Here is a 24756-nt window from a genome sequence, read left to right on the forward strand (position 1 = left end):
CTGTCCACCCATTCTGTGGGGCTGGCGCAGTGCACATAATGTTCCCTGCTCCTGTGGGTACGTACACATGTTCACACTAGAGGTCGACTGATTCATCGGAATGGCCGATTTAATTAGGGCCAATTTAAAGTTTTCATAACAATCGGAAATCGGTATTTTTGGACACTGACTTGGCCAATTTGTACAAAATTTATTATTATTATAAAAACATTTTTTTACACCTTTATTTAAAACGTTTTATGGCTGCAGGGGCAGTATTGAGTAGCTTGGATGAAAGGTGCCCAGAATAAACGGCCTGCTCCTCAGTCCCAGTTGCTAATATATGCATATTATTATTATTATTGGATAGAAAACACTCTGAAGTTTCTAAAACTGTTTGAATGATGCCTGTGAGTATAACATAACTCATATGACAGGCAAAAACCTGAGAAGAAATCCAAACAGGAAGTGAGAAAACTGAGGTTGGTTGATTTTCAACCCTGCCCCTATTGAATACACAGTAGGGCTTCCACTACATGTGAACCGTCTTTCGAAACTTGAATGAGGCTTCTACTGTGTTGTGGAGCCGGATGTGAGCTCTTTGAGTCAGTGGTCTGGCAGAGAGCCAGGTCCTGGTCACGCGCATTTCACATGATAGCGACCTGCGTTCCATGGCTTCTCTACAGACATAGGAATTCTCCGGTTGGAACTTTATTGAAGATTTATGATAACAACATCCTAAAGATTGATTCTATACTTAGTTTGACAAGATTCTTCGACCTGTAATATAACATTTTGAAGTTTTCGTCCCGACTTTCAGCTGGACCTGCATGAGCGTTTGGATTTGTTAAACCGGGTGAAAAGCAGGGCCCACTTAGCTTGACTGGAATTGAGACACTTGGCGTGTCGAGATATTCCAGGTTCTTGTGATCCGCCTATACAAGGAATGGATGTTCCTTTCCCTCCAACTCCTCCAAAGCCATCTTCACCGCGAGAACCTCATGATTTCCAACATCGGAATTCCTCTCCATGGCCTTGAGGTGATGGGAGAAGAAGGTGTACCTTAAGGTCGAGGGCAGAACGCTGGGACAGGACAACCCCAAATCCGACATCCGAAGCATCGGCCTCCACCATGAACTGACGGGACGGGTCAGGATGAACTAATATGGAAGCTGTGGTGAAGCGATGCATGAGGTCCCGGAACGCCCGGTCAGCAGCTGGGGACCACGTGAACGGAACCTTGGGAGAGTTGAGTGCGGTCAAGGGGGATGCCAGGATGCTGTAGCACCAGATAAAGTGACAATAAAAGTTGGCAAATCCCAGGAAACATTGCAGCTGCACTCATAGGCTGGGGCCAATCCACCGTTGCTCTCACCTTCCCAGGATCCATTTGTACATTCCCTGCAGCGATGATGTAACCAAGGAAGGAGATGAGGTGGCAAGGTAGCCTAGTGGTTAGAGCGTTGGACTAGTAACCAGAAGGTTGCAAGTTCAAACCCCTGAGCTGACAAGGTACAAATCTGTAGTTCTGTCCCTGAACAGGCAGTTAAACCCACTGTTTCTAGGCCATCATTGAAAATAAGAATTTGTTCAAAACTGACTTGCCTAGTTAAATAAAAAAATAAAAATTTAAATGGTGGAGCGATGAAATTCGCATTTCTCCGCTTTCACAAAAAGCTGGTTCTCCAGGAGGCGCTGGAGGACCTGTCAGACGTGGAACTTGTGTTATTGGGCTTGAGTGGAAGAAAACAAGGATGTCGTCGACGAAGACGAACCGGTTCCACATGTTGCGAATGTCATTGACCAGGGCCTGGAACACTGCTGGGGCATTGTTAAGGCCAAATGGCATGACCAGATAGTCATAGTTACTGCTGTGGCCCCTGGAGCTGCTCGACGGTCAAGGTGATGAGTGGTAGCGGGTATCAGTGCTTCACCATGATGTCATTGAGGCCCCGGTAGTCGATGCAAGGGTTTTGTCCTTCTTCTCCACAACAATGAACCATGCACCGGTGGGGGAGACAGAAGGATGGATACACCCCTGCAGCTAGGGAGTCCTCAATGTAGGTCTCCATAGCCTTGGTCTCCGGACCCGACAGAGAGTACAGTCTTCCATGGGGCGATGTGGTACCTGGAAGAGGGTCGATCATATGGTCATATGGTCAGTGCGGAGGAAGTGAAAACCTCCCGGAGAGAGGTGGCAGAGAGTTCCGGGGCAACTTCCGAGCCCATCAGAAGACGTCCCAGGGTAGGCTGCGCTGATTTCAGGCAATGGGCGTGGCAGAACAGGCTCCAGCCCATGATGGCACCATCAGTCCAGTCAATATGGGGATTGTGTCACTGGAGCCAAGAGAATCCCAATACCACGGGAACCTGAGGAGACTTAATTATCATGAATCAGATAGCCTTGCTGAGGTTCCCTGACATTCGTAGGTTGATGGCAGTGGTATTGTGGGTGACCCGGCCTGTAGAGCGCCCATCCAGCACACTAACGTCCATGAGAATGGAGAAGGGCTGAGTGGGGATGCCCAACTCGGACGTCAGGGTAGCGTCCATAAAACTTTCATTGGCCCCAGAGTCGATGAGTACCCGGAGAAATTTAGACTGGTTCCCCCACAGTAGGATGGCATGAAAAGTGGTGCCAGTAAGGGGAGAGGAAAAGTTCTCCATATGGCCCACCAGGGTACTCGCCCCTACTGGAGAGCCTGGTCTTTTAGTGGACAAGAGGACACAAAATGACCAGTATTCCATCAATGCAGGCAACTCTTCATGTGAAGCCGGTGTAGACGTTCGGCTGGGGACAGCCTAGCTCTGCCTAGTTGCATCAGCTGTGGAAGACGTGATTCGGCAGACTTTGGAGACTCTGGAGGGCAACGGAGACGAGGTGGAATCCTTGGGCGGGCGTGTGGAATCGCCCCCCCTTCTCCTTCCTGCGTTCCCGTAACCGCCCATTGATCCGGATGGTCAAGGCAGGGAGTCAAGATCCGAGATCCGTCGGTAGTTCCTGGGCTGCTAGTTTATCCTTAACTTCCTCCGATACCCCGTGCAGGAATGTGTCAAACAGGGAACCCAGGTTCCAGGCACTCTCAGCTGCCAACATGCGCAAATCCACTGCGTATTCTGCCACACTGCGGGAGTCTTGACGAAGCTGCAGTAACTTCCGGGCAGTCTCTCTCCCGGACAATGGGGAATCAAAAACGAGCTCCTCCAGACTGAAGCATACGGCCGTCTATTGTTCCCACACAGCCGTAACCCAGGCAAGAGCCCTCCCGGACAACAGCGGGATGAGGTACGCTCTATTCAAGTGGTCCGGGGAGAAGGAGGAGGTCTGCAGCTCGATGATGAGAGAACACTGCACAAGAAACGCCCGACAGGTTCCCGACTCTCCAGCGGAGCGTTCCCGGGGGAGTTAAGAGGGGCCCTCAATAAACTGGGGTGGCCGGAGAGGCCGCGCTGCTAACAGCCGGGTTACTGAGGGGCTGGGAGGTTACCGTCGTGGTAGGCTGCCTGACAGACAACCTGTGGAATTGCTCCAGCAAAGTGTTCAATGCGCGTTCATGGCATTCGGCCACAGTCTGGAATCCTTCCATAAGACCACGAAGGAACTCCTTGTGCATTCCAAGGGTGGCTCCTTGGGAGGAGACGGCGTTGCGGAACTGGTCCAGGTCTGCTTGGTCCGTCATGGCCAGTTTGTACAGTCAAGGCTCAGGAGAAGACCTAGATGCAGTCAGTTTCTGCTCGACTGAAGGACCTTACAGTATGTGTGGGGTACAGAGATGCGGTAGTCATTAAAACAATTATGTATAACACTATTACTGCACACAGTGACTCCATGCAACTTATCATGTGACTTATTAAGCATATTTTTAATCATGAACTTATTTAGGCTTGCCTTAACAAAGGAGTTGAATACTGATTGACTCAAGACATTTCAGCTTTTCATTTTTAATTCATTTGAAAAAGATTCTAAAAACATAATTCCCACTTTGACATTTTGGCGGATTGTGTGTAGTGTCATGACGTGTCCCTTTCTGGATGTAGATAGTGGCCTTCTCTCACTCTTTCTCCTAAACCAGGTTTAGTAGCTCAGGTCATGCGACCTTTTGCCACATTTCAGGCTTCAAACATTAAGATATAAAACTGTATTCTTTTGTGAAGAATCAACAACAAGTGGGACACAATCATGAAGTGGAACGACATTTATTGGATATTTCAAACTTTTTTAACAAATCAAAAACTGAAAAATTGGGTGTGCAAAATTATTGTGCATTTTGATGCTGGAATTATATTTTGGACGAACCTCCACATGCCTGCAGGAGACATTTGAAGTAGCCTAATCAGATTGATACATTGTGACTGTGTCACAATCGCCGTGGAAATGACCGGACCAAGGTGCAGCATGGTGAGCGTACATTTCTTTATTTGATAAATGTCACCTACAAAACAAGGACACGACCGTGAAGCTTACTTTGGCTATAATGCCACTAACAGACAACTACCCACAAATACCAAAGGAAAAAGCCTGCCTAAGTATGATTCCCAATCAGAGATAACGATAGACAGCTGTCCCTGATTGAGAACCATATCCGGCCAAAACATAGAAATAAAGAACATAGAGTTTCCCACCCGAGTCGCACCCTGACCAACCAAACAGAGAATAAAAAGATCTCTACGGTCAGGGCGTGACACACTGGTTGTGTTTATGACACATAAAAGGTTATACATTTTAAAAGTTAAATTACAAATATGTGGGCTATATTAAGGCGTTAAATTCTAGGTGTTTGAGGAATAGCCGCCCGGATTGGAGAGGAGGAAGAGCGCATGTTAAACTTGTCGGGAGCATGTAGCCACATTACTGTATGACGATTTGGGTGAATGATGATGCGCAACAAACACAGCATCTCAGTATCAGAAGTAAAAACACAGCAAGACGGACCTGCTACGGTGCCTTTCTAGACCTTATAAAGTGCAGAGAGTAGACCCACAACTGATCCAAATGGAATGAAACATTCAAATCACAGGGCTTTTGCGCCATTATTCAAATTTTTTTTTTTTACTGAAGCCTAGATTCGAATTTTGTCCTCGCTTGAAAACAATAGTGCAATTATTCATTACATTGTGGTGTTGTAGGCTAGTCTAGGATAATTGTGTTGTCCCTTAACAAGATCAATAGCGGGGCTTTTTGAGCTGCGTGTCTCATGTCTGCTGTTCTTTCATGCTCAATGATGCACCTGGCCTCTCCGCTGCTTATCAACTATTCCTATTTGTGCTTGTGGATTCAAATTGAAAATGTATGCAGCTTTGAATGCCTGGTATGATTGCTAGTTAGCCTATTGCAGATCTGGACAAACAATCCACCTACCACTATTGTCACTATGAATGATGGATAGAGGGCAGGATAGACAGACTGGTAGACTATACTGACCTTTGGTATCGTAAAAAAATAGCATGTGGATAAGCATAGTGCATAAGGGAAGTACCAATGCACCTTGATATAGGGGAGGAGCAAGCACATGAGAGAATGTGGCTAGGATGGAATTGATATACATTATATAATAAAACCTGCAAAAGAGCAATGTTAACCAGGGAAAGAAACACACTACCCTCCTACCCTGTGCCCAATAAAAAAAGTCACAACCCTCCCAAAGCAACAAAAAAAAAACATTTTGGGGGGTAAATATTTCTGTGGAATTTTTTAAAATTGAGTATTTGTGCATGGAGTTGTATAGTTGTGAAGGAGCTCCATGCCATGTTGTCCATTCACCATGGCTCAGTATGAATGCCCAGCAGGGATCTTCTGGAGTGGGCCCCGGACTCCTTAGCCCCGGCTCTACTGCACATGCTCAGATGGATACCTCATAGCCCCCCTACTCACCATCCGTACTGGACAGGCATAACATCTCTGAGTGATGATAACTGTGTGTGTGTGTGTGTGTGTGTGTGTCTCATTGCAGTAATATGTTGCGGTTGTGGTCTGTCTCTCTTCACAGGGTGGTTGATGTGATTAATGTAGCCAGAGGTGGTAGTGTGGGTCATTGTGTGTATGTGGGGTAATGGCTTCCACACAGAATGATCCAGTAAAACCTCTGGCAGTGAGCAGGGAAATGGCAGCAAATGGTTTAATGACTTAATAAGACATAATTAGTGTAAATGGAGGAGAAGAGAGCAGAGCAGTGGAGGTGAGCTGGGGTGACTGAGTGCCTTGGCTACAGCAGCCAGACATACAGCAGGCAGCCCTCTTTTATTAGCTGATGAAAAGTAGGCCAACTCGTCGGATGTGTTTATTCATCCCAGGATCACCTCTGGATAACAGCACACTGCTGCTTTCAGGTCTCTTTCTCTCTCTCTCACACACACACAACAAAAAACATATGCCCACAAATAGGGACAATGGAGCTTTGTGTGTGTTGTGTTTGTGTGGCAGATGTATGCCAGTATGCCAATCGCCAGTAGTGGAGGCTTTGAGAGCATTACCCTGCTCTGAGACAGGGGTGGAGTGTCAGCCCCCATTTAATCAAGGAAACAATTCCATCTCCCATTAAGTTAATTAATCCAAGGCCTCGCTCAAAACAGAACCAGAGGGAAACCCCCGTGGAACACTACTGTGTGTGTGTGTGTGTGTGTGTGTGTGGGTACATGCTACGAGACGGTTCTATATGGTACATTGATCGTGGCTTTTCAGCCAGACAACAGGAGATCCACTGATGCCAACTATACAGAACAATAGATACAAAACTGAAATATCACATTTTACATAAGTATTCAGACTTTTTACTCTGTACTTTGTTGAAACGCATTTGGCAGTGATTACAGCCTCGAGTCTTCTTAGGTATGACGCTACAAGCTTGGCACACCTGTTTTCGGGGAGTTTTTCCCATTCTTCTCTGCAGACCCTCTCAAGTTCTGTCACGTTGGATGGGGAGTGGTGCAGAGATATTCGATCAGGTTCAAGTCCAGGCTCTGGCTGGGCCACTCAAGGACATTGAGACTTGTCCTGAAGCTACTCTTGTGTTGTCTTGGCTGTGTGCTTAGGGTCATTGGTTTCATGAGACCAGAGAATCTTGTTTCTCATGGTCTGAGAGTCCTTTAGGTGCCTTTTGGCAAATTCCAAGTGGGCGGTCATGTGCCTTTTTTTTTTTTTTTTTTTACTGATGAGTGACTTCCGTCTGGCCACTATACCATAAAGGCCTGATTGGTGGAGTGCTGCAGAGATGGTTGTCTTTCTAGAAGGTTCTCCCATCTCCACAGAGGATCTCTGGAGCTCTATCAGAGTGACTCCAATCATGTTGTAGAAACATCTCAAGGATGATCAATGGAAACAGGATGCACCAGAGCTCAATTTAAAGTCTCGTAGCAAAGGGTCTGAATAGTTATGTAAATGAAGTATTTCTGTTTTGTTTTTTTTATAAATTAGCAAACATTTCTAAAGAACTGTTTTCACTTTGTCATTATGGGGTATTGTGTGTAGATTCATTTTTTTTATTTAATACATTTTAAAATAAGGTTGTAATGTAACAAAATGTGGGAAAAGGGAAGGGGTCTGAATACTTTTCGAATGCACTGTACAAATCCTCATCTGTTGCTTGCAATATGCTGTGTTTTGGATCTGGGAATAGTCTGAATTCAAAATGTATGATGGTTGTTGTTTGCCCAACACTTTTCTGGACATATTACAACTCCGTAAACCTGACAGTACACAGGTTGATCAACACGAGGTGAAGTCCACCTATGCCACTGTAAACGGGGATATGCATACAGCCAAAGATGAACACTGGAATGTACAAAGTACAGGGAAGAACCTTAAAGCGTTCTAAAGAGAAGCGGTTGTGTTGCGTGTTTTGTAGCATTCCTTATCTCCCTCCTCCATCTCTCACGCGGACCTGTCTCCCCATGCACACCAATCTCAGACCACTCATGTCAGGATTTGGAGTCTCACTCTCTCTCTTCCCCCTTCTCTCCTGCTCTAGAGAAGCCTGTGACGGTGGAGCTGAGCTGTGGGGCAGGGCCTGTCCTCGTGGTGCTGGAGCCGGGACAGCCTCTGCTGCTGGACTGTCACCTGGGGGCCACGCCCCTGGACACGCCCCTGAACGTCACCTGGCTGCAGAATGGGCTCCCTGTACTGGAGGGGAGGGGGACTCCCTCAGGACCCTGGCCAATGGCTCACTGCTGGTGCTGCCCACCTCTGTGGATGGCCGGACGCCTCAAGGGGTGGAGGGGGGCTACAGCTGTGTGAGCGCCGGCCCTTTTGGAGCTCTGACCAGCCGCACCATCACCGTTCACCTGGCCAGTGAGTATTACTATTTATCAGACAGGGCGGGGCTGTGCTCGCTCAACTCCACCAGGGTCAGACTCACATGGAATGGCATGATGGTCTGGTGTCCCAACATAGGAGCACAGCCACATTCCTCAGGGGGATTCCCGTGCTTGGTTCTCCTCTGTCTCAGACAAGGGTTTGATTGTGTGGCTGGTCAGCCACAACGGTGGTGTCCTGGGAACAGGTATCAAATCAAAGGACATTTTATTGGTCACATACACATGGTTAGCAGATGTGATTGGTCACATACACATGGTTAGCAGATGTGATTGGTCACATACACATGGTTAGCAGATGTGATTGGTCACATACACATGGTTAGCAGATGTGATTGGTCACATACACATGGTTAGGGGCGGCAGGGTAGCCTAGTGGTTAGAGAGTTGGACTAGTAGCTGGAAGGTTGCAAGTTCAAACCCCTGAGCTGGCAAGGTAAAAATCTGTCATTCTCCCCCTGAACAGGCAGTTAACCCACTGTTCCTAGGCCGTCATTGAAAATAAGAATTTGTTCTTAACTGACTTGCCTAGTTAAATAAAATAAAAATATTTTTTGCAGATGTGATTGATCACATACACATGGTTCGCAGATGTGATTGGTCACCTACATATGGTTAGCAGATGTTAATACGAGTGTAGTGAAATGCTTGTGCTTCTAGTTCGGACAGTGCAGTAATATCTAACAAATTCACAACTACTACCTTATACACAAATCTAAAGGGATGAATAAGAATATATACATATAAATATATAGATGAGCGATGGCCGTGCGCCATAGGCAAGATGCAGTAGATGGTATAGAGTACAGTATATACAGTGGGGCAAAAAAAGTATTTAGTCAGCCACCAATTGTGCATGTTCTCCCTCTTAAAAAGATGAAAGAGGCCTGTAATTTTCATCATAGGTACACTTCAACTATGACAGACAAAACTAGAAAAGAAATCCAGAAAATCACATTCTAGGATTTCTAATGAATTTATTTGCTACTGTCCTGTCAATGTGGATGGGGGATGCTCCCTCTGCTGTTTCCTAAGTCCACGATCATCTCCTTTGTTCAGTTCCGTTGAGTGAGAGGTTATTTTCCTGACACCACACTCTAAGGGCCCTCACCTCCTCCTTGTAGACCATCTCGTCGTTGTTGGTAATCAAGCCTACCACTGTAGTGTTGTCTGCAAACTTGATGATTGAGTTGGAAGAGTGCATGGCCACGCAGTCATGGGTGAACAGGGAGTACAGGAGAGGGCTGAGAATGCACCCTTGTGGTGCCCCTGTGGTGCCCCTGTGTTGAGGATCAGAAGCGTGGAGATGTTGTTTCCTACCCTCACCACCTGGGGGCGGCCCGCCAAAGTCCAGGATGTGATTGAGACCCAGGGTCTCGAGTTTAATGACAAGTTTGGAGGGTGCTATGGTGTTAAATGCTGAGCTGTAGTCAATGAACAGCATTCTTACGTAGGTCTTCCTCTTGTCCAGATGGGATAGGGCAGTGTGCAGTGTGTTGGCGATTGTGTTGTCTGTGGACCTATTGGGGCGGTAAGCCAATTGGAGTGGGTCTAGAGTATCATTTATGGTGGAGGTGATATGATGCTTGACTAGTCTCTCAAAGCACTTCATGATGACAGAAGTGAGTGCTACGGGGCCATAGTCATTTAGCTCAATTACCTTAGTTTTCTTGTGTACAGGAACAATTTTGGCCATCTTGAAGCATCTGGGCACAGCAGACTGGGATAGGGATTGATTGAATATGACCGTAAACACACCAGCCGGCTGGCCTGCGCATGCTCGGAGGATGCGGCTGGGGATGCCGTCTGTGCCGGCAGCCTTGCAAAGGTTAACACGTTTAATTTTTTTACTCACGTTTGCCACGGTGAAGGAGAGCCCACAGGCTTTGGTAGCGGGCCGTGTCAGTGGCATTGTATTGTCCTCAATGCGAGCAAATAAGTTTAATTTGTCTGGGAGCAAGACATTGATGTCCGTGACGGGGCTGGTTTTCTTTTTGTAATCCGTGATTGACTGTAGACCCTGCCACATACGTCTCGTATCTGAGCCGTTGAATTGCAACTCTACTTTGTCTCAATACTGACACTTTTGCTTGTTTTATTGCCTTGCGGAGGGAATAGCTACACTTTGTATTTGGTCATGTTTTCAGTCGCCTTGCTATGATTAAAAGCTGTGGTTTGCATTTTCATTTCTGCGAAAATGCTGCCATCAATCCACGGTTTCTGGTTAGGGAAGGTTTTAATAGTCACAGTGGGTACAACATCACCGATGCACTTGCTAATAGACTTGCTCACCTAGTCAGCGTATACGTCTATGTTGTTGTTCGAGGCTACCCGGAACATTTCCCAGTCCACGTGATCGAAGCAATCTTGAAGCGTGGAATCGGATTGGTCAGACCAGCGTTGGATAGACCTGAGCACTGATGTTTCCTGTTTTAGTTTTTGTCTATAAGCTGGGAGAAACTAAATGGAGTCATGGTCAGATTTTCCGGAGGCAGGGCGGGGGAGGGCTTTGTATGCATCGCGGAAGTTAGAGTAACAATGGTCCAGAATGCTACCAGCTCGTGTCGCGCATTCGATATGCTGATAGAATTTAGGAAGCCTTGTTCTCAGATTAGTTTTGTTAAAATCCACAGCTACAATAAATGCAGCCTCAGGATATATTGTTTCCAGTTTACATGGAGTCCAGTGAAGTTCTTTCAGGGCCATCGAGGTGTCTGCTTGGGGGAATATGCACGGCTGTGACTATAATCGAAGAGAATTCTCTTGGTAGATAATGCAGTCGACATTTGATTGTAAGGAATTCTAGGTCAGGTGAACAAAAGTACTTGAGCTTCTGTATGTTATGATTACACAATGAGTCATTCATCATAAGGCATACACCCCCACCTTTCTTACCAGAGAAATGTTTGTTTCTGTCGGCGTGATGCCTGAAGAAACCGGGTGGCTGTACAGACTCTGACAACATATCCCGAGTGAGCCATGTTTCCGTGAAACAGAATGTTACAATCTCTGATGTCTCTTTGGAAGGCAACTTGTGCCCTAATTTCATCCACCTTGTTATCTAGAGATTGGACATTGTCGAGTAATATGCTCAGAAGCGGTGGATGTTGTGCTCGCCTTCTAAGTCTGACCAGTAGGCTGCTCCGTCTGCCTGTCCTGCGGCGACCGCGTTGTTTTGGTTCGGCCTCTGGGATAAGATCCCATGTCCAGGGTGGAGGTCTGAACAAAGGATCCGCTTCGGGAAAGTTGTACTTATATCCAATAGTTCTTCCCGGCTGTATCTAATAACACTTGAGATTTTTTGGGCTAACAATGTAAGTAAAAATAAATTAAACAAACTAATTACTGCATAGTTTCCTAAGGACCTGAAGCGAGGCGACCATCTCTGTCGACGCCATTCTACCTGTCTACACCGGTGGTATCTTGGGAACAGGTAGGCTCCACACCGGTGGTGTCCTGGGAACAGGTAGGCTCCACACCGGTGGTGTCCTGGGAACAGGTAGGCTCCACACCGGTGGTGTCCTGGGAACAGGTAGGCTCCACACCGGTGGTGTCCTGGGAACAGGTAGGCTCCACACCGGTGGTGTCCTGGGAACAGGTAGGCTCCACACCGGTGGTGTCCTGGGAACAGGTAGGCTCCACACCGGTGGTGTCCTGGGAACAGGTAGGCTCCACACCGGTGGTGTCCTGGGAACAGGTAGGCTCCACACGGTGGTGTCCTGGGAACAGGTAGGTGTGGTGTCCTGGGAACAGGTAGGCCCACACCGGTGGTGTCCTGGGAACAGGTAGGCTCCACACCGGTGGTGTCCTGGGAACAGGTAGGCTCCACAGATGTGGTGTCCTGGGAACAGGTAGGCTCCACACCGGTGGTGTCCTGGGAACAGGTAGGCTCCACACCGGTGGTGTCCTGGGAACAGGTAGGCTCCACACCGGTGGTGTCCTGGGAACAGGTAGGCTCCACACCGGTGGTGTCCTGGGAACAGGTAGGCTCCACACCGGTGGTGTCCTGGGAACAGGTAGGCTCCACACCGGTGGTGTCCTGGGAACAGGTAGGCTCCACACCGGTGGTGTCCTGGGAACAGGTAGGCTCCACACCGGTGGTGTCCTGGGAACAGGTAGGCTCCACACCGGTGGTGTCCTGGGAACAGGTAGGCTCCACACCGGTGGTGTCCTGGGAACAGGTAGGCTCCACATTGGTGGTGTCCTGGGAACAGGTAGGCTCCACATTGGTGGTGTCCTGGGAACAGGTAGGCTCCACATTGGTGGGCTGAGGACAGACAGGGGGAAAGGGGGAGAGCAAGAGAGGGATGAAGTGGGACAGAGAGGGAGGGAAGGAAAAAGAGAGAGAAGGTATCAAGAGATCCGGCTTATCCCCCCCCCTCCACTCACTCTCCCTTAGAGATGCTTTCATTATCCTCTGTAAAAGTGGCAGTCTTTATTCAGTCATTAGCTTTGTGTAGAATGGGACTGTATCCTCTCCTTTTGTCAGCTGTCACATGCCTATTTATGAGGATGCCTTGTTTGGGGGGGTGGGACAATGAGGGAGGGAGGTGGAGAACGAGAGGGATGGAGGGAAGAAGGTGACTGAGGAGTTAGGATTGGTGAAAAGAGAAGGAAGTAGTAGGGGAGGATACGTTGGGGTTGAAGGGAAGGTGGGAGATTTGGGTGGGAGGTGACTGAGGAGTTTGAGATGGTGAAGTCAGAGGCTGTTCTGAGAGAGACTAATAAGTGTGTCCTTCAGAAGGTGTCTGTGGAGAGAGCTGGTAAATGTAATGTGCTGTAGACAGCTACTGCTGTGAGATGGATGGGCTGCTGGAGACAGGCAAGGCCAGGGGCCTGCATGCAATGGGCCTCAACGAGCACACTGACATTGAGCAGAGAGAGGCCCATGTCTGTCTGTCTTTCTGTCTGTCTCATGACTTTACCACCACCAATTAGGAGGCAGAACAAGATCACATGAGAGAAATGAGTGACAGTCCTTTGTCTTTAATACTCTAAACATGTTTTATGTGCATGGCTGTTCAGAATGCTACCTACATGTGACTTTGTCCAAAAAGCGAGCGAGTCAGTTAAAGAGAAGGAGGGGGGAGAAAGAGGTAAATCGCGGTAGAGGAGGAGGAGGGGAGGAGAGGAGTTGGTGGACATGCCGACAGACGGGAAGCCATGTGTTGTGGTCGGAGAGTACAAGGGGAGGGGAAGAAAGTTGCAATCTGATCGCTGAGGGGGCAGAGACAGAAAGAGGGAGAGAGAGGAGGACAGGAGAGAGAAAGACAAGGGGGCATAGAGAGAACAGGAACAGACAGAGAAGGGAGAGACTAAAGATAAACGTGCTATGGATTGAACTCATATAGAGCACAAGACATGCTAACAGATTTAGTAGATACAGTCATCTATTTCATCTGGTCCATTCACTCAGTAAGTTAATCATTAGCTCAGTTGGCCACAACAGTTAAAAGTGCTAGCTTACTTTACACTATTGGATGACCTGTTATCTATCTAGCTGCTCTGTGGAGCTCGGCTCTGTGTGCTCATTGAGAAACTTTGCTCCATTTGGGCCTTGTGTGTGTGTGTGTGTGTGTGTGTGTGTGTGTGTGTGTGTGTGTGTGTGTGTGTGTGTGTGTGTGTGTGTGTGTGTGTGTGTGTGTGTGTGTGTGTGTGTGTGTGTGTGTGTGTGTGTGTGTGTGTGTGGGGGGGGGGGTACAGCAACTAGTTTTGGCCATGACAGGTGCTGAGCTTATTTGTGCTGTTAGTCAGCTAATAATATGTGGCTTTCTGAAGTACTTTGCCATGTGAGAATCTTCTCAGAAGTAGTTGTGATAAATGTATGTTTGGTCGCTAGGTAGGTAGCCCTTACATGTGTTATGAAGCATGGCTAATGCGTCACATTTTCCAATCAGTTAAATGTTTATTTTTAAGTGCATATCTGGGCCTTTTACAGTCCAATGGAGAAATTAGGAACAACTTCAGGATGTAAGGATGTGACTTTTTCCTCAAGTGCTTTATGTATGGCTTTATGTTTAGTCTGTCACAGCGGTTTGGTGAGAATACAATTTGAAGGTAATCTTGGATATGTATGTTCAGTTCTTTAGGACTGCAGGCTGGACAGAACAGCTTGCAACCCTGAAGCTGATTGATGAGGTAGTCCGTGTTCCCCCATAATGCCCCAACTCAGTCTGGCCTGAGGTCAGGGGCCCTCTCAGCCATTTAAGACTCAGCTCCAGGACTCACTGCTGCCCCCTGCTGTTAACTACAGTTATTACGTGTGGGCTACGGACTAGCTGACTGCATCTCTCTCCCTGTCTCTTTCTCTCTCTCTCTTTCTCCCTGTCTCTTGCTGTCTGTCTCTCTATCTCCCTCACCTTTCTCCCTCACTCCCAGCGCTGTCTCGTTTCCATCAGGATCCAGAGGCCCAGGTGGTGCCCGTGGGGGGTGCTTCCCGCTTTGAGTGCCAGATAGACGGAGTGCCCACGCCAAGGATAACCTGGGAGAAGGACCAGGAACCCATCCCGAGCCAGCTTAGGTGAGACACACACACACACACACACACACACACACACACACACACACACACACACTGTGATGCACTCCAGTAGAGCCTGGCAGTAAGTGATTGTCTGTTCTACTTGGTCCCAATGCTGTCCCCTGAGAGAGCTCCAGCCAGACAGTGGAGACTGGATCTGTTCTAAGGTCCATGCTGCCACTGATCATGTGAGGGCTGTGCTCCCTCCTCCACCATTTTACTTCATTGCATAATGGCAGTCAGGGAATATCCTGAGAATTTGGTAGGAAGTTAAATAAAATTTGTACATTTTGGTCTTTTTCAGTAGTGCAGAGTTCAGAGATAAGGGATGGACACAGATCTGTTGGTTTCCTCTCTGTCAGCCAGAGGCTGAAGGTCAGGGCCACAAAGTGCAGCCTGGTCACTTTCTCTCTTCTGTTTGTTCTACTCATAAATACCCTCCTGCATCTCCCTTTCACATGGCTACAGGCTGATGCCAGTCCAGGGCCTGGGAACTGATGTGCTTTGAATCAAATTGGGTGGAAAGATGACCATAATCTACTGCACATGACTCCGTTCCTTCCCTCCTCGTCCCTGGCTTCTCCTCCCTTCTCCTCCCTGGCATTTCCTCCCTTCTCCTCCCTGGCCTTTCCTCCTTCCTCCTCCCTGGCCTTTCCTCCTTCCTCCTCCCTGGCCTTTCCTCCTCCCTCCTCCCTGGCCTTTCCTCCTCCCTGGCCTTTCCTCCCTTCTCCTCCCTGGCCTTTCCTCCTCCCTCCTCCCTGGCCTTTCCTCCCTTCTTCTCCCTGGCCTTTCCTCCCTTCTCCTCCCTGGCCTTTCCTCCTCCCTCCTCCCGGGCCTTCCTCCTCCCTCCTCCCTGGCCTTTCCTCCTCCCTGGCCTTTCCTCCCTTCTCCTCCCTGGCCTTTCCCTCCTCCCCCTTCTTCTCCCTGGCCTTTCCTCCTTCCTCCTCCCTGGCCTTTCCTCCCTTCTCCTCCCTGGCCTTTCCTCCCTTCTCCTCCCTGGCCTTTCCTCCCTTCTTCTCCCTGGCCTTTCCTCCCTTCTCCTCCCTGGCCTTTCCTCCTTCCTCCTCCCTGGCCTTTCCTCCCTTCTCCTCCCTGGCCTTTCCTCCCTTCTTCTCCCTGGCCTTTCCTCCCTTCTTCTCCCTGGCCTTTCCTCCCTTCTCCTCCCTGGCCTTTCCTCCCTTCTCCTCCCTGGCCTTTCCTCCTTCCACCTCCCTGGCCTTTCCTCCTTTCTTCTCCCTGGCCTTTCCTCCCTTCTTCTCCCTGGCCTTTCCTCCCTTCTCCTCCCTGGCCTTTCCTCCTCCTCCTCCCTGGCCTTCTCCTCCCTGGCCTTTCCTCCCTCCTCTCCCTGGCCTTTCCTCCCTTCTTCTCCCTGGCCTTTCCTCCCTTCTCCTCCCTGGCCTTTCCTCCCTTCTTCTCCCTGGCCTTTCCTCCCTTCTTCTCCCTGGCCTTTCCTGGCCTTCTTCCTCCCTGGCCTTTCCTCCTTCTTCTCCCTGGCCTTTCCTCCCTTCCTCCCTGGCCTTTCCTCCCTTCTCCTCCCTGGCCTTTCCTCCCTTCTTCTCCCTGGCCTTTCCTCCCTTCTTCTCCCTGGCCTTTCCTCCCTTCTCCTCCCTGGCCTTTCCTCCTTCCTCCTCCCTGGCCTTTCCTCCCTTCTTCTCCCTGGCCTTTCCTCCCTTCTCCTCCCTGGCCTTTCCTCCCTTCTTCTCCCTGGCCTTTCCTCCCTTCTTCTCCCTGGCCTTTCCTCCTTCTCCTCCCTGGCCTTTCCTCCTTCCTCCTCCCTGGCCTTTCCTCCCTTCTTCTCCCTGGCATTTCCTCCCTTCTCCTCCCTGGCCTTTCCTCCCTTCTTCTCTCCCTGGCATTTCCTCCCTTCTCCTCCCTGGCCTTTCCTCCCTTCTTCTCCCTGGCCTTTCCTCCCTTCTCCTCCCTGGCCTTTCCTCCTTCCTCCTCCCTGGCCTTTCCTCCCTTCTTCTCCCTGGCCTTTCCTCCCTTCTCCTCCCTGGCCTTTCCTCCTTCCTCCTCCCTGGTCTTTCCTCCTTCCTTCTCCCTGGCCTTTCCTCCCTCCTCCTCCCTGGCCTTTCCTCCTTCCTCCTCCCTTGTTCCTGTTCCCAAGAAAGCTAAGGTAACTGAGCTAAACGACTACCGCCCCGTAGCACTCACTTCCGTCATCATGAAGTGCTTTGAGAGACTAGTCAAGGACCATATCACCTCCACCCTACCTGACTCCCTAGACCCACTCCAATTTGCTTACCGCTCAAATAGGTCCACAGACGATGCAATCTCAACCACACTGCACACTGCCCTAACCCATCTGGACAAGAGGAATACCTATGTGAGAATGCTGTTCATCGACTACAGCTCGGCATTCAACACCATAGTACCCTCCAAGCTCGTCATCAAGCTCAAGACCCTGGGTCTCGACCCCGCCCTGTGCAACTGGGTACTGGACTTCCTGACGGGCCGCCCCCAGGTGGTGAGGGTAGGTAACAACATCTCCTCCCCGCTGATCCTCAACACTGGGGCCCCACAAGGGTGCGTTCTGAGCCCTCTCAGGTACTCCCTATTCACTCACGACTGCGTGGCCACGCACGCCTCCAACTCATCATCAAGTTTGCGGACGACACAACAGTGGTAGGCTTGATTACCAACAACGACGAGACGGCCTACAGGGAGGAGGTGAGGGCCCTCGGAGTGTGGTGTTAGGAAAATAACCTCACACTCAACGTCAACAAAACTAGGAGATGATTGTGGACTTCAGGAACTAGCAGAGGGAACACCCCCCTATCCACATCGATGGAACAGTAGTGGAGAGAGTAGCAAGTTTTAAGTTCCTCAGCATACACATCACAGACAAACTGAATTGGTCCACTCACACAGACAGCATCGTGAAGAAGGCGCAGCAGCGCCTCTTCAACCTCAGGAGGCTGAAGAAATTCGGCTTGTCACCAAAAGCACTCACAAACTTCTACAGAGGCACAATCGAGAGCATCCTGGCGGGCTGTATCACCGCCTGGTACGGCAACTGCTCTGCCCTCAACCGTAAGGCTCTCCAGAGGGTAGTGAGGTCTGCACAACGCATCATCGGGGGCAAACTACCTGCCCTCCAGGACACCTACACCACCCGATGTTACAGGAAGGCCATAAAGATCATCAAGGACATCTACCACCCGAGCCACTGCCTGTTCACCCCGCTATCATCCAGAAGGCGAGGTCAGTACAGGTGCATCAAAGCTGGGACCGAGAGACTGAAAAACAGCTTCTATCTCAAGGCCATCAGACTGTTAAACAGCCACCACTAACATTGAGTGGCTGCTGCCTACACACTGACACTGACTCAACTCCAGCCACTTTAATAATGGGAATTGACGGGAAATGTTGTAAATATATCACTAGCCACTTTAAACAATGCTACCTTATATAATGTTACTTACCCTACATTATTCATCTCATATGCATACCTATATACTGTACTCTATATCATCGACTGCATCCTTATGTAATACGTGTATCACTAGCCACTTTGACTATGCCACTTTGTTTACATACTCATCTCACATGTATATACTGTACTCGATACCATCTACTGTATCTTGCCTATGCTGCTCTGTACCATCACTCACTCATATATCCTTATGTACATATTCTTTATCCCCTTACACTCTGTATAAGACAGTAGATTAGGAATTGTTAGTTAGATTACTTGTTGGTTATTACTGCATTGTCGGAACTAGAAGCACAAGCATTTCGCTACACTCGCATTAACATCTGCTAACCATGTGTATGTGACAAATAAAATTTGATTTGATTTGATTTGATTTGGCCTTTCCTCCTTCCTCCTCCCTGGCCTTTCCTCCTTCCTCCTCCCTGGCCTTTCCTCCTTCCTCCTCTTCCATGGCAGCAGAGGGGGAAGAAGGGAGGGAGAGAGGAAGAGGAGCTGGTGGGTGAAAGAGAGATATATTGACAAGAGTCGGCACAACCAGCAGCCATGGCTGCTTCTAAATGCTGTTTTTCAATGTGCAGCACGCACGTTCTTTGTTCTCTTATATCTATCAGTAAAGATTTCAAAATATTTCTATCCAGTCTCTTCTTTTTCCTCCCGTTTCCGTCTTCTCTGTCACTAGGCAGTAGTGTCATTTCTGTCTTCTTCCTTTATTTTGTCTTCTTTTCTTTTAGATTCTACATTTTTGGACGGCGTTATTCTAAATAGCGGTTAGATATGATATAATGGCCGTCACTGGAGACCTAGTCCTGTATGGTGGTAATGAGCGTGTGCACAGTTGGAGATTACCAGTGAGGAGTTATTATATCTCGCTAAGCACAAGTTCTTTCTCGCTCTTTTCTCTCCCCCACCCACACACTCTTTCTCTCTCCTTTCCGACCCTTCCCCTCTTCCTTTCCATCCTCTCTGTCTCTCTCGCTCTCCATCCCTCTGTCTCCAGGTTCATCTCTCTCCCTAACGGTGTGCTCCAGATCTTGGGGGCGGTTAAGGAGGATGGGGGTGCGTACCGCTGTGTGGCCTCCAACTCGGCCCGGAAACGCTTCAGCCAAGATGCCATCCTCACTGTCACTGCGGGTATGTTATGCTCTCTGTCTCTCTCTCTCAGTCTCTCTCTCTCTCTCTCTCTCTCTCACTCTCTCCCTCTCTCTCTCTCTCTCTCTCTCTCTCTCTCTCTCTCTCTCTCTCTCTCTCTCTCTCTCTCTCTGATGACGTCTGTAGCCAAGTAATCCCTTTGGATGTGCTTGACCCCCTCTGTCTGGGTGTGTTCTTTACGTGGACTATTTAGTGGATGGCTTCCTGCTTATATGTATTTCCTGGAACTCTGCTGGAATGAGAGAGGTAAAGAGACCGAGGCGGCTCCAGACCTATGGTCTCGTGTCTGATATCAGCAGGCTGTAAGCAGCATCTCCACACCCACGTCTCTTCCCGTCTGACAAAAGGTGCATTACTGATGGAGATAAATCCTGGCCTTTAATTGGCTCCGTCAGACTTCAGTGTCTGTGGAAGGTCTACGTCTCGATCTGCTTGTATGTCAGCGTTAGCGCACACGCACACGCACACACACACACGCACAGAGAGAGAGACAGACACACAGACCGTCTGAGCATCAGAAACATATCTGAGTTTTAATAACTATTGGCCCTATTGAGCTTGTTGCCTGGACACAAGACTGAACTGTGTAGTAATGCCTGCACCCTGTGGAACAGCTAAAGAAACAGAGATGAATCACCTCTCTGCAGCATGTGCACACTCTCACGTAGAGACACACATACACAGGCAGACACGCCCAAAACTCTTGAGATTCACAGACAATGTACAGAATCGAATGACAGACCGATGGTGAGGACACTAGCTTCACTCATTCAATTGTGCATTATTTTGATGCCTCGACACGCGTATACCTTCTCTCTCTCCCACACACACACACACGGATGTGTACACAAACACCACACAACGCGCACACACACAGTCACATATTTCACACACACACACACCACTCTCACAGACAGCCTGAGCAGGTGATGAGATTACAGCCTTTTCCCACTTCCCAATATCCAACAGACTGTGTGAACTAATGCTAACTTACAGTAGCAGTTATTTGGTGTGACACAAAGCCCTGCTGCCTTAGAGACCTGGAGGTCATGGAAGAAAGGCGTTTACATAAAATGCAAATCTCATCACATCGCTAGCCTTCACTGTGGAGAGGTTTATGATTTAGAATCTCCCTGACAGAATGATGCTGAGCACGTCGCCTCCACTTATTCAATTGTACATTGTCTATACCTTTTATATACTGAACAAAAATATCAACGCAACGTGCAACAATTTCAAAGATTTTACTGAGTTACAGTTCATACAAGGAAAACAGTCAATTGAAAGATATTCATTAGGTTCTAATCTATAGATTTTTTTAATTTTTAATTTGACCTTTATTTAACTAGGTAAGTCAGTTAAGAAGAAATTCTTATTTTCAATGATGGCCTAGTAACAGTGAATTAACTGCCTGTTCAGGGGCAGAATGACAGATTTGTACCTTGGGGATTTGAACTTGAAACCATCTGGTTACTAGTCCAACGCTCTAACCACTAGGCTACGCTGCCGCCCCATGACTGGGCAGGGGTGCAGCCACCCACTGGGAAGCCAGGCCCAGCCAGCAGAATGAGTTTGTCCCCACGAAATGGCTTTATTACAGACAAATACTCCTCAGCACCCCACCCCCACTCACACAGAGCCACTAAAAATAAGGGCCTCATCTGCTCTGCTAATGCACACTTCTATTCCTCCAAGAAAACGATAGAGATTTATTTAGTCATATAATTTGGCAGAATTACACCACCAGGCTCTAAGTAAGGCCCTCACTGCCTCTCCTCCATTATCTGACTCATCCCTCTCCCTCAGATGCCCTCGATCTCTCTCTCTCTCTCTCTCTCTCTCTCTCTCTCTCTCTCTCTCTCTCTCTCTCTCTCTCTCTCTCTCTCTCTCTTTTTCTCTCTCTCTCTCTTCCTCCATCTTCCCCTTGTTTATTCTCTATCAGTCTGTCTCTACAATAAGTGACTCCAAAGAGGTTTAGCCTACATAATATAGAGCCTTCTGCTCCTCTCTTAAGCCCATTGGGGCAGCTAGCTAGCCGGGTTGTGCTGCATTCATTCTGTTTTAACCAGGCTAGTAGCGAGCTCTGTCTCCTTCACTCCTCTTCCTGACAGTGCTGCTTGCTGTCCTAAACAGTGTTGCCAACAATTCTTCAGTGAGAATCTCTATTGGCTCCTTGATTTGTTGCTAAAAGTCATAGATGACGTTTGGCATTGCCGCGACGACGTCACAGCACCAATTGGCCTTGACCCTCCGAGCTGGATGACCATTCCCAGTTGTCTTAAATGCACTGAAGTCGAAAGTCATACATTTCTGACAAGGGCCCCAGCATTGTCTTACATCAGATAGTTTAGGCAGGGTTGTGGTTCTGAGTTCATTAGTAGGTCATTTGTGGTGTTAGAATGACGCTGTCTGATATGAGACATTGATGGTTAGAGTTAGTTGTGTGTGTTGATTCGTGTGTGTGTCTGTGTTGTGTCTACGTGCACAGGTCCTGGCCCTGCCCAAAATGAGGTAGTGATCGTGGCACCTCCCCAGAATGCCACGGTGGTGCAGGGGCGTCCAGCGGTGATGGAGTGCATGGCCCAGGGGGGTCAGCCCAAACCCCTGGTGTCCTGGAGCAGACAGGGTAAGACTCTCTCAATCCCTCCCATCGGTCCATCTACAAGGGCTCCCGATTGGCGCAGCGGTCTAAGGCACTGCATCTCAGTGTAGGAGGCATCACTACAGTACCTGGTTCAATTCCAGGCTGTATCACATCTGGCCTTGATTGGGAGTCCCATAGGGCGGTGTACAATTGGCCCAGCATCGTCCAGGTTTGGCTGGGGTAGGCCGTCATTGTAAATTAGAATTTCTTCTTAACTGACTTGCCTTGTTAAATGAAAACATTTAAAATATCAGTGCTAGAGGCGTCACTACAGACCCTGGTTCGATTCCAGGCTGTATCACAACCGGCCGTGATTGGGATCCCATAGGACAGCGCACAATTGGTCCTATTTCTACCTTTGCTGACAAAACAACTCTAGTCATCACAGAGGTCTCACAGTGCTACCTAGTAGCTGGATATGCACATTATACTTTTCTGTGATTGGGATTCAACCTCTAAACTGAGCTGGCATGAAATGCCAAGTGTTGTGTGTGTGCAGCTACAGTTTTTAATTGCGTTAGTTTGGTCTTTTCTGATATTTTTTTCTCTGAAATCGCTTGTCTCTTCTCTGTTCCTTTCTGCTCTTTCTCCTGGACACAGACGGGAAGCCCATCGCCACCGACGTGGTTGTCCTGGAAACCAACCTGGTGATCCCCAACACACGGCGTTACCATGCGGGGGTCTACGTCTGCCGTGCCAACAAACCCAAGACCCGCGAGTTTGTCATAGCTGCAGCTGAACTGCACGTGCCAGGTAAGAAAAAGAATATGTGAGTGTGAGAATATGGTATAGTTTGCATGTTTGGTTTCGGTCTTAAAGATCTGGTTTGCATGTTTGGCTTCGGTCTTAGAGCTCTGGTTTGCATGTTTGGTTTCGGTCTTAAAGATCTGGTTTGCATATTTGGCTTCGGTCTTAAAGATCTGGTTTGCATGTTTGGCTTCGGTCTTAGAGCTCTGGTTTGCATGTTTGGCTTTGGTCTTAAAGATCTGGTTTGCATGTTTGGCTTCGGTCTTAAAGTTCTGGTTTGCATGTTTGGCTTCGGTCTTAGAGCTCTGGTTTGCATGTTTGGCTTTGGTCTTAAAGCTCTGGTTTGCATGTTTGGCTTCGGTCTTAGAGCTCTGGTTTGCATGTTTGGCTTTGGTCTTAAAGCTCTGGTTTGCATGTTTGGCTTCGGTCTTAGAGCTCTGGTTTGCATGTTTGGCTTCGGTCTGAAAGATCTGGTTTGCGTGTTTGGTTTCGGTCTTAAAGCTCCGGTTTGCATGTTTGACTTCGGTCTTAGAGCTGTGGTTTGCATGTTTGACTTCGGTCTTAGAGCTCTGGTCCTTTTCAGTAAATTGTAATATATGCTGCTGTGAAGGATTGTGTTTCCTAAGAAGGATGTTTCTCTATTTGCATTCTCCCAGCCCCACCAGTAATCCTCCAGCCCCCAGAGACGGTGTCTCTCTCTCGGGGAAACACAGCCAGGTTTGTGTGTAACAGCTCTGGGGAGCCTCCCCCGGCGCTGCACTGGCTGAAGAATGGCAAGCCGGTCAAGTCTAACGGACGAGTGAAGACCCAGAGCCCTGGGGTGCTGCTCATCAACCAGCTGGGCCTGGATGACACAGGGTACTACCAGTGCATCGCTAACAACGCTCTGGGGACGGCCTGCGCCACAGCCAAGCTGTCTGTCATTGTGAGAGAGGGTCTACCCAGCCCACCACACCAGCTCTCTGCCACGCCCCAATCAAGCACCACCGCCCTCCTCACCTGGGAACGGCCCGAACACAACAGTGACCAGATTATAGGCTTCTCTGTGCACTACCAGCCCACTTCAGGTGTGTGTGTGTGAGAGAGAGTGTGTGTGTGTGTGTGTGTGTGTGTGTGTGTGTGTGTGTGTGTGTGTGTGTGTGTGTGTGTGTGTGTGTGTGTGTGTGTGTGTGTGTGTGTGTGTGTGTGTGTGTGTGTGTGTGTGTGTGTGTGTGTGATGGACAAACCTACAGGCTTGTACGTATGATATCTATCCACAAGCTAGTTAGTTTCAAGTGTATGGGCATTAACATGCATAGGTGTCTGGTTCCTTGGTAGCATGGTAGAGAATGACACTGTCAGGTCAGGCTGAGTGTGTCCTGTGCTCCTGGTAAAACACAGGGCTTGTGTGGGTCCACAGGCTCTGATCACATGGAATACCAGTTTGCTGTGAACAACGACACCACAGAGTACCATGTGAGGGAGCTACTGCCACACACAGCCTATACCCTTTACGTGGTGGCCTACTCCCCCATGGGAGCCAGCCGCCCGTCACGGCCCGTCACCGTGGAGATGCTGGAGGACGGTGAGTAGGCGTGAAGACCACAGACCTCACTTCTCAAAGGAAAATAACAGTGACACGGTTAGATCTAATCCATACGACAGCCTACATGAGTCATTGTACACTTGAGAATAAATAGACCGCACGGCGCCGTCAACTGTAATAAGACCTATATTATGCACGAATGACGCACGAAAGTAGATATTGTTGCCCGTCAACCAACTATGCAATTCTACTTGGTTGCTAAGAGCTAATGTAATGAATAAAGTGGTTTAGTAGCCTGCAGAATAGTATGGTTGATGTATGGATACTAAGAGTGTCCTGTACCTGATCTGACATGCTGTACTCCCCTGTGCCCCTCCAGAGAATATGATCGGCTACTTAAGTCACCAGACACTAGATCCAGGGTTTGCTGTAATGACACGTTAATACCA

General features: G+C 48.7%; 1 protein-coding gene across 1 annotated transcript in view; it reads left to right on the top strand.

The window, feature by feature from the left end:
• Window positions 1–24756, top strand: part of LOC135553026 (immunoglobulin superfamily DCC subclass member 4-like) — a 76148-nt gene that overhangs the window by 24065 nt on the left and 27327 nt on the right. Inside the window, exons 4-10 of the mRNA XM_064985081.1 lie at window positions 7944–8263; window positions 14665–14806; window positions 19240–19373; window positions 21880–22017; window positions 22636–22788; window positions 23439–23849; window positions 24182–24346. Coding sequence (XP_064841153.1) covers window positions 7944–8263; window positions 14665–14806; window positions 19240–19373; window positions 21880–22017; window positions 22636–22788; window positions 23439–23849; window positions 24182–24346 — 1463 coding nt within the window. The remainder of the gene's footprint in view (window positions 1–7943; window positions 8264–14664; window positions 14807–19239; window positions 19374–21879; window positions 22018–22635; window positions 22789–23438; window positions 23850–24181; window positions 24347–24756) is intronic.

The sequence above is a fragment of the Oncorhynchus masou genome, chromosome 2, assembly GCF_036934945.1.
Source record: "Oncorhynchus masou masou isolate Uvic2021 chromosome 2, UVic_Omas_1.1, whole genome shotgun sequence".
Classification (NCBI taxonomy): Eukaryota; Metazoa; Chordata; class Actinopteri; order Salmoniformes; family Salmonidae; genus Oncorhynchus; species Oncorhynchus masou.